The sequence below is a fragment of the Xenopus tropicalis genome, chromosome 4, assembly GCF_000004195.4.
Source record: "Xenopus tropicalis strain Nigerian chromosome 4, UCB_Xtro_10.0, whole genome shotgun sequence".
Classification (NCBI taxonomy): domain Eukaryota; kingdom Metazoa; phylum Chordata; class Amphibia; order Anura; family Pipidae; genus Xenopus; species Xenopus tropicalis.
Window position 1 is genome coordinate 44240341 of NC_030680.2, and position 10661 is coordinate 44251001.

Here is a 10661-nt window from a genome sequence, read left to right on the forward strand (position 1 = left end):
TGATGTATTAACCCTAATCCAGAATCTCTGGGCTTTGGGGCAATACCACCAAACATGAAACATTGTACATCAATGGCCACAGAAGCATCTCGGGTCAGCCGCGGAAACAAATTTCACAATGTGTGCAGGAACTAGGTACCATTTAAGAAGGACTTTATAATTTGCTTAGTGAAACTTTACTTAACTGTTGACCATATTGATTCCCACTCCTACAACTTTAACTGGCAAGTCTAAATGCACACAGATCAATTACTGTGGTTGCATAAAGTGATTTATTGGCTCAAATAGCAGACACCAGCCCTGGCAACGTTTTAGAGCATCCTGGGCACTTTATCAAGCCTGAATTCATACTTTGGTTGGTTTGAAAAATGTGACTGAATGAAAAAGTCACTGAATGAAATCTGGTCTGTTGTTGGCTCTGCCCACTTTTTTTAACCTTGAACCACAGTTATATAATAAAAACCACTGTGCAAAGTTTTGGGACCCTGTTTTTAATAGTGTCTGAATGGCAGCAACTTAAATTTCCCCACTGAAAGTCAACGAGTGACATCTGATTGGTGGTTGCTGGCCCCTCCCACTTTTACTAACCTGGAACTGCAGTTACCCAGTGACTAACTCTGCAAAGTTTAGAGACCCTAGGATTAATAATTAAAGAATGGCAGCAGTTTAATTTTAAACCAATAAATGTCAATGGATGAAATCTGATTGGCTGTTGTTTTCCTATTTTTCAACTGCAGTCCCCCAGTGACCTAACATTTTACACTTCACCATTGAAACTAAATAGGTGAAATGTGATTGGCTGTTAGTGGCTCAGCCCACTTTTAGTAACTTTGAACAACAAATACCCAGTGAATAACTTTGGAAAGTTTAACAACCCTGGAATTAATACTTAAATAATGGCATCCGTTTAGATATAAACCAATGAAATTTAATGGGTGGAAATGGATTGGCTTTTGGTGGCTCCACCCACTCTTAAAAACCTAAACATGCAGTCCCCTAGTGACCCTGGTGTTAATACTGTGAGAATGGCAGCAGGTTGAATTTCTCCATTGAAAATCAATAGTTAAAATCTGATTGGCTGTTAGTGGCTCCACCCACTTTTTCTAACTCTGAACCGCAGTTACCTGGTGACTAGCTCTGCAAAGTTTGGAGACCTTAGTATTAATATTTAAGGAATGGCAGAAATTTAAATATATAAAGTCTATAGGTGAAATTTGATTGGCTGTTGTTGGCCCTGCCCACTTCTTCTAACCTTGAGTACATAGTCACCCAGAGACTGACTGTGCAAAGTTTGGGAACCCTGACATTAAACCAATAACATTCAATAGGTGAAATTGGATTGACTGTTGGTGGCCCCGCCCACTTTTTTTCTAACCTTGAACTGCAGTTACCTGGTGCCTAACTCTGCAAGGTTTGGAGACCCTGGTGTTATTACTGTGAGAATGGCAGCAGGTTGAATTTCCACCAAGTGGTAAAAATCTCATAGGCTGTTCACAGCTCCGCCCACTTTTGGGCATCCAACAATCATCATATTTTCATTCAGGCCCACTCTGTGACTATGTAATTCAAGTTTGGGGAGTGTAGCCTCAAAGCTGTAAGATTGGCAGCAGTTTCAATTTCCCCATTAAAGTCAATGATCGAAAATTGATTGGTTGTTGTTGGCCCCTCCCACTTTGGGTCATCCAACAAATGTTGTTGTTGCTTAATTCGGGGTGACCCCATGATTATGTTATTCATGTTTGGGGGGTGTAGATTCAAAGCTGTAAGAGCAGCAGCAGTTTAAAAATCTTCCCTGTCAAAGTCAATAGGAAAATTGGGGTGTTCAGAGCAGCACCACAAAAATGGGGGGGCGGGATCACTTAGAAAAGCACAAGCAACCTGATCCGCTATAGGGCGAAGAGGTGTTGAGAGTTTGGGTGTTGTACCCCTAAAACTGTAGGAGGAGTAGCGTTTAGAAAATAGGGGGCACTAAGAATAAGAAGAAAAAGAAAAAGTGGGAGAATAAACTGAAGCACAGTATGTTGGGTTTTTCAACTGTACTGGGTCCACTTTTGTTTAATTTGTTCATAAATGACTTAGGGGAGGGTATTATAAGTAATGTATCAGTGTTTGCAGATGACACAAAACTCTGCAGACCAGTCAATTCTATCCAGGATGTTGCATCCTTGCACCTTGACCAACTGGCAATCTGGGTGGCTAAGTGGCAGATGAGATTTAATGTGGATAAATGTACTTTTACCTGGGATGTAAAAGTATGCAAGCCATTTATACCCTTAATGGGACTGCACTAGGCAAATCCATAATGGAGAAGGACCTTGGAGTCCTTGTAGATAATAAACTTGGCTGTAGCAAGCAATGCCAGGCAGCAGCTGCAGGGGCAAACAAGGTTTTGAGCTGTATTAAAAGGGGTATAGATTCACGGGAGGAGGGGGTTATTCTTCCCCTTTACAGAGCGCTGGTAAGGCCCCATCTAGAATATGCTGTTCAATTTTGGTCTCCAGTGCTCAAATGGGACATTATTGAATTAGAGAGGGTCCAGAGAAGGGCAACTAAGCTGGTAAAGGGTATGGAAAGTCTCAGTTATGAAGAAAGACTGGCCAAGTTGGGTTTGTTTACACTGGAGAAGAGGCGCTTAAGAGGTGACATATCTATGTATAAATATATAAGGGGAACATATAATAACCTTTCTAATGTTTTATTTACCAGTAGGTCCTTCCAACGGACACAAGGGCACCCACTCCGTTTAGAAGAAGGGAGGTTCCATTTAAATATTCGGAAAGGATTTTTTACTGTGAGCTGTGAAGTTGTGGAATTCCCTCCCCGAATCAGTGCTGTCTGATACATTATATAGCATTAAAGGAACAGTAACACCAAAAAATAAAAGAGCTTTAAAGTAATAAAAATATAATGCACTGTTGCCCTGCACTGGTAAAACTGGTGTGTTTGCTACAGTAACACTACTATAATTTATATAATAAGCTGCTATGTAGCCACGGGGGCAGCCATTCAAGCTGGAAAAAAGGAGAAAAGGCACAGGTTACATAGCAGATAACAGACAAGGGGCCCGATTCACTAAAGGGCGATAAAAATTATCGCACACTTTTTCGCGTTTAAAAACGCAAAATAATTTGTGTGCGATTCACCATAGTATTATCGTGTGTGAAAAATCGCCATTTTCGCATGGGTTATTTCTCGCACTAGTTTTACCGTTTTGCGTTAATTTCCGCGCAGAAAAGAATACGATCGCATGATTCACTATAACTTTTGCGCGTTAAATATCGCATTCGGCTATGCGAAAATTAACACCTACTACAGGCAGGCGAAAAATTATACAAAAGTACAGTAAATTAGTTTTTTGCAATAAAATATGGACTTCCAGTGTTATTTATTCAAGTATGTGTCTTTTTACTCAATTTTACTCAAAATTAACACCTACTACAGGCAGGCGAAAAATTATACAAAAGTACAGTAAATTATTTTTTTGCAATAAAATATGGACTTACAGTGTTATTTATTCAAGTATGTGTCTTTTTACTCAATTTCACTAAAGTCTTGGCATGTATGGAATTTCGCCACTAATATACAGTACAATAGCGGTAAATAATTAGTCGCGATAATATACAGTACTATAGTGGTGAATATTTAGTCGCACAAAATACATTACTTGGCGATTTGTCGCGATGTGTCACGGTGTCGCGAGACTTGCGGCCATTTTGTGGTGATTTTGTAATCTCGTGACATGTGCGACTTGCGGCCATTTTGTGTCATTCAGCCTGCTGACAGCATCATGCCTGGGGTGTCAGAGCTGCTTATGGAGGAGAGGCAATATATTATTGCATTTCTCCTGCGCTCAGGTTATGACAGGCTGCCGCTGGGGCCAGTAGGGGTCCATGAGAGGAAGAGGGCTATCCTGCGTGACCTAATAGATGGGTTGCGCAGGGACCTTCGCCTCATAATGGACCTCCGCCAGCTCCAGCGGATTTGGTCAGACCTGAAGCGCAGGAACTTTCACGAGATAGCTGCAATAGCTGAAGGTAATTATTCTATTTTAATATGGTTTTACACAAAATACGTTTATTAAAAGATTTAGCAAGTAATTTGAACATGAAATGTAATTTCTCTCTCTCTCTGTCTCTCTATCTCTCTGTCTCTCTCTATATGTGTATATATGCATGTTTTTTTTTATAAAATACACAATAAAGGAAGGTGCTGTTTAATTACTACAGAGAAAAAGGAAATGATTTTTTAAATTATTAATTACTTGATTCAAATGGAGTCTATGGGAGACGGGCTTTCCGTAGTTTGGGGCTTTCTGGATAGCGGGTTTCCAGATAAGGGATCACATACCTGTGTATATATATATATATATATATATATATATCAGTCCTGATGGTGTCTGCACTCCAAGGCTTTAGTATTCTGTGGGGTGCACAGCCAAAATCTGAGTATTTAGCATGAAATAATCCATGGCCGGCACACCCTTAAAATTCCCAAAATTTTTTTTATTGAAAAATCATTGTTTAAAAACCAACGTTTCGGTCCTCATTAGGACCTTGATAAAGGTCCTAATGAGGACCGAAACGTTGGTTTTTAAACAATGAGTTTTCAATAAAAAATTTTTTGGGAATTTTAAGGGTGTGCCGGCCATGGATTATTTCATGCTATATATATATATATATATATATATATATATATACACACACACACATTTTCAAAAACATATGCATAAATGAGTTTAAAGCAGGGGGGGAAGCAGCAGGGAGCGGCCCATTTGGGGGAAGGGCCACGAATGTTTTAGGGGGCCCTGGCTAACAATGTCTGTGTGTCCTTTGGATTGATGTGAGGGTTCACAGGGGGAGGGGCCAGTGGGGGCGTGGGAGGAGCGGGGCCCCAAAAATGTTGTTGTGAGGGGCCCCGTTATTTAGGATGGTGGCCCTCTGTGTATGAATATATATATATATATATATCTAGATATATATATAATAGATTCAAATAACATCTTGCAATACTCTGTCTCACAGAACTTAACATCGACATTGGGCCTCTCCTCCCTCTGGAGGCAGCACCCCAGGCAGACCAGGCTCAACTGGCCCCAGGACCTGCCCAGGCCCCAGGACCCAGCCAGGCCCCAGGACCCAGCCAGGCCCCAGGACCCAGCCAGGCCCCAGGACCCAGCCAGGCCCCCGAGGCCTCAGATGATGAGGCGGCGAAGGCCCCCGAGGCAGAGGAGGCCATGGAGGCCCCAGACACCCCCCCCTTTACTCCTCCCCCAGTTTGTCCCCATTTTCCCCAGCCTTTGAGTTCCCCACCCAGCCCCCCGGATGCCAGCCACCAGGTTCTCCTGGCCCAGCACATCGGTCCATGCGGGAGGACCTGGACAATGTAATGGCTGAGCTGGCCCAGCTCCGGGGGAAAGTAGCACAACTAAGTAGTGACTTGGAGGAACTCAAGGGCAGCAAGCCCTAAGTTTTTTTTTCCTTCCCCCTTTTTGAAATTTATTTTATTGTAGTAAAATTTTCTAGTTTCATACATTTGAACTGAGTAATGTGTTATTATTTCTCCTTCCTTGATATGGTATTCTATACTTTCATGTAGTTTCCCCTACACTCTTACATTTATCATTAACAGCATCAATATGCTATATAGGTTACATTTTTACAAATATTCTGACAACAATTTTGTCTTTAGCCCATTTTGTTGCCTGAATAATTGCAATATTATATTTGTCCACGTTTAATAAAGTGCCCACAACATATTTGCCATTTATTCTGTGTCTAAAATCTACCACTTAATTTAAGCCACTAGTAATAGTAAATGGACCCCTAAGTATTTGGCCAAAGATTTCTTAAATGCCCCCCCCCCTATTTACTGGCCTAATTTGATGTTGTAATACACAGCTTTGAGGACATAAGTTAAACACATAATAATAGGCGATAGGATATGCTGGCTACCCGTGCGGTCGGTGGCTAATAACACCAATTCACAGGCCGCGCTCACGGGCGGAGTGTGCCTTTAATCAAGCACACGTGACAACGCGGTCTGTGAGTTTAGTTGTCATATCCAAATAACAATGAAGCACAGGGCCGCTGCTCCCTATAAGCAGAGTACTGCATATGCCACCAACTACCAGGGGGACACCATCCCAGCTCCCAAAAATAAATAATTGTATATATTATAACATACTCCCCAACACTGGTTTTTAGAGCGCATCCCAATTTCCCGGATAGTTAAATCAATCTATGGGGGTTATTGTGGCCACTTACTATGGGGGCATTGTCTATGGAGGCAATTGGGGGCACTGTGTGTGTGGCCTCTATAGTAGTTTTTTTTTTTAAATTTTAATTCCGTAATATTTGTGGGAGGGGGCACAAAAGTTAATTTCAGCTTAGGGCACCCATTTGGCCAGCAGCGGCCCTGATGAAGCATCATTACTGTAATGATTTGTTTTTGACCCGTGTTCCTCACAACTTTACAGCTGAGGTGGCCGATGACCTTGAGGACCCCGTCCATCCACCGGATCCTGTCCAGCGTGCGGATGCCCGAGGGAGTCAAGTCCGGGGACAAATTATTAATAATCACTTTGCCTGTAAGTACCTAAAATCTTTAATCCCATACACAACACATACCAAACAACTTGAGGCAAAAAAAAGATTTTTATTTTCACAGAACACTTCCCAAATGTTTTTTGTTTTTGAAGGTTGAATAAAGTAATAATAAAAAAAAAAAAAAAAAACCAGATCACTTTCGCTTGCGAAGCTGCCTTGTTGAGCCTGCAGGAGGGGGAGCTGCGCTGGTAGAGCTGGTGGGCTCTGTTGGCTTTGGTGCAGCACTTTGTTGTTTCTCTTTAGCCAACAGAGCCAGTTTTTGCCTTTTGAGCTCTACCATCTCCTCCTGCAGGCTCAACATGGCAACCTCGTGTTGTGACTGAGCAAGATGCCTTTGTTCCATCATGGCTTCTATCCTGGCCTCATGCTGCAATTGTGCAGCATGTCTTGCCTGACTGATATCTACTAGGTCTTGTTGCAGAGCAAGCATAGCCGACTCGTGTGCGGCTTGCCTTGCCTGAGCTGCATTGAAGGCATTAGTTGCCACACACGAGTCGACATGTTGGACATGGAGTTTTTGCATATGGGCTTTGTGATGCCTAGTTATAGTTTGATGAAAGGCATTTTTAGCTTGCTGGGTTGGAGCCTGGGTTGGAGCCTGGGTTGGGAGCTGTTGATCCGGAATATTAGCCGGCTCCTCATCTGAGGAGAAGGCCACGCCGCTGCCACCGACGTGGGACCCTCTCTCGCTTGCCTCCCCACTAAATCCTTCTCCTTCTATTTCAGGATCGCTGCGTGGGGAGGCCAGCACTGACAAGGAGCAACGACCTTTGAAAAGAAAGAAGAAAAAAAAAATTGTTAATTTTGGATTATGTTCATGGACAAAATGATTTTTGGGAAAACATAAACAAGTTAATTTTGGCCAAAATATTTGTGGACATTGATTCATTCCAAATAAGGCAAAAAGGTAAAATCAAGTTGAAAAGACTGACTGTCCAAAAGTACAAGATGAACTGACTGCACCTAAGCCAGCAAGACACACTTGGCAAATAACACCCCCTATCTTATTAGCAATAGACTGCACTTCTGGAATTGAAACAGTTGCAATATACACAGACACAATTAATTATTATGCCACTGCACAAGCCTAACACAAAACACACATCCAAACAAATTTGTTAAGAATAATACCTGGAACGGGAGCAGATGCCGTTGGTCTGCGCCTGCTTGGCCCAGGTGGAGCTGAATCTGTTTGGGAAAAAGATTGTTTAACCTTAAAGAGATCCACACACCAGAAAGGAAATTCTTTTTACATCTGTGAAATCATTGTCTTTGCATGCTATTTCTAATTTTGCCATAAAAGTATTTGGCAAAGCTTTTACATTCCCTATCTGATCCCCCATGTTCCTCTATGAGGGGGCGGCCATATTTGTGCAGCAGAAGGTCGTTAGCATTAGAAGCTATAACTGACAGGCTGAGAAGGGACAGTCAGGCTTGGAAAACAGTCAGGTTTGGGGATTTCAAGTAACAATTACTTACAAAAGCAGCCCTATCAGTAAAAAATTATAAACACGACCTATAGGTAATTTTTAATTTGATTTATATTGGCTTTATTTTTTTTGTTTGTCAGTATAACTTTCATCTTAAGCTTCTCTGCAAGAGCAAATACACTTGGATTACTGTCATTACACCTACCTTGGGCAACATTCCGGTCTGTATCGAACGTGCCGTAGACACAGCGCACGCTCTCCCGGTGTATATATGGCATCAGCAGCTCCTCGTAACGGGTGTAATGCACCCTTTTAGGGGGCCCTCCTCCAGTTCCTGATCTAAAGAAAATATACAAATGGTTTTATTGTGTTGTCTCCAATAAGCAAGCAGTCACTTTTTGTTACTCATTGTTGCCCCAATCAATTGCCTTTACTTTCAAGTGTAACAATACTAAGGCTGTGACACCAAAACCAAACTAAAATGCTGCAAGTTGCTGCTAAGTTGCCTCGCTAACTCCCATGGCTCTCCCTTATACTCTCTCTGTGTTAACCAATGCTTAAAAAATAATACTCCTTGTTAAAGGACAGTACAGGGCATTAAGGGGTCCGTTTCCTAAAGTGCGTTTAAATTGCCTAAGAGTATAGTGTATGAACAGTTGCTAACTTTAAAGTTGAAGATTTTTTTCAAAGAAGATTGTCCAAGTTTCTTTGGTCGCCATAATATTTGGCAATATAGAGGTGAATATTTAATCGCCATAATAATCGCCATAATAATCGCCACTATAGCGATGAGTATTACATTATTGCGACAAATTTAATTTAAGCCACTAGTAATAGTAATAGTAAATGGACCCCTAAGTATTTGGCCAAATATTTCTTAAATGCCCCCCCCCCCCTATTTACTGGCCTAATTTGAGTTGTAATACACAGCTTTGAGGACATAAGTTACACACATAATAATAGGCATGCCATACATACAAGTAAAGTAAGCAGGAAACAAGGCAAAAAGGAAGGAAAGACAGTAAGCCAAAAGGAAAAGCCAGTTGAGGAGAAAAGCAGATGAGCGAGTGTTTCAATAGAAAGATGAATGTAAGTTATTTACCTGTACCTGTTCTCCTCTGCCAGCTTTTTCTTCAGGCACCTTTTTATGTCCTGGTAACGTTTCTTGCATTGGTGGACATTGCGGACACAGACACCTACACTGTTCACGTGTTCCGTAATGTCCCGCCAAGCTTTGGTTTTCCTTGATGTTGGGGTTTTGGTTGCATATTTGCCAATGAGAATGTGGAAAACTGGCACTAGCCCCTCAACTAGCGCCTCATTTTCAAATTCACTAAATTTTAATTGTCTCAGCCTTCCCTCCTGTGTTGTTTTCCTCTTTCGAGTGGTGGGGGCAACCTCCTCACTCTCAGCACTCTCACTGGGCTCCTGGGGCCGGTACTCTGTGCCCTCTGAACTTACAGGGCTGCCTTGGGGCCAAAGGGGCACCTGTTCCCCCTCAGTGCCAGAGCTGGCTGAGACCTCCGGCAAATTTTGACTCCTCCTTGGTATTTTTTTTTTTTGGGAACTCATAATAAATTTGGGTCAATTTGAGTAAGCTTTTAACCAAAATCTTGCACTTCTGTGCTCTCCCAAGGCAAATGTGCAAAATGGCGCCAGTTTTATGGTGTCGCGTGCGTCAAGTCGCTAACTAGCGTGCTTGCGTCACCTACCGCTGTGGGTGCGCGACAACTAGTGCGCTTGCATCACTTACCGCTGTGGGTGCGTGACAATTTGCGTGCATGCGCACCATACCGCTGTGGGCGCGCGACAATTAGCGTGCACGCGCAACATACCGCTGCAGTCTTGCGCGTGTGGAAAGTAGCGCATGTGCGAAAACAGCGCATGTGTTATTTAGCGCATGTGTTATTTAGAGCGACTAACGTATTGCCGTATCGTGCGCCGTATCGTGCGTAAAATCCCGCGAATAGGCTTTTAGTGAATTGTGCGAAAAGTCGCCAAAATTTGGAAACGGTAAATTTTTTAGCGCACGCTATAAATAGCGCACGTTTTATCGCCCTTTAGTGAATCAACCCTAAGTTCTGTAGAATACAATAGTGTTTTATCTGTTATCTGCTATGTGCCTGTGCCTTTTCTCCTTTGAATGGCTGCCCCCATACTACACAGCAGCTTATTTACAGTATATAAATTATAGTAGACTTTCTGAAGTAAACACACAACTTTTACCAGTGCAGGGCAGCAGCACATTATATTTTAGTTACTTTAATACACTTTAATTTTTTGGCGTTACTGTTCCTTTAAGAAGGGGCTGGATGGATTCTTAGTGAAGGAATACAGGGTTATGGGAGATAGCTCTTAGTTAATCTAGGGACTGGTCCGATTGCCATCTCGGAGTCAGAAAGGAATTTTTTTCCCTCTGCGGCAAATTAGAGAGGCTTCAGATGGGTTTCTTTTGGCCCCCATAAAACATTGGTAGCCAGGTGTTACGTTTTGCATAGGTGGCAGGGTGGGGACCTAAAACATTGCTAAGCCAGCCCAGGGCCCCCTAAAACATTGCTGGTCCTCCCCCAGTGTCCCTATACTATGGGCCGCTCCCCAAAGCAGCATCCTCCAGCTCCCCCCAGCA

At 42.5% G+C, this 10661-nt stretch overlaps 1 protein-coding gene across 1 annotated transcript; it reads right to left on the reverse strand.

Annotated features, from left to right (window-relative positions):
• Positions 1-6738: 6738 nt before the first annotated feature.
• On the reverse strand, positions 6739-9904 carry LOC101731865. Its single transcript, XM_018093482.2, has 5 exons — positions 9871-9904; positions 9144-9504; positions 8241-8374; positions 7737-7793; positions 6739-7373 (listed from the first exon to the last, which is right to left on the reverse strand). The coding sequence occupies exons 1-5, from the start codon at positions 9902-9904 to the stop codon at positions 6739-6741; spliced, it is 1221 nt and encodes a 406-aa protein (XP_017948971.2).
• Between the last annotated feature and the right edge of the window lie 757 nt (positions 9905-10661).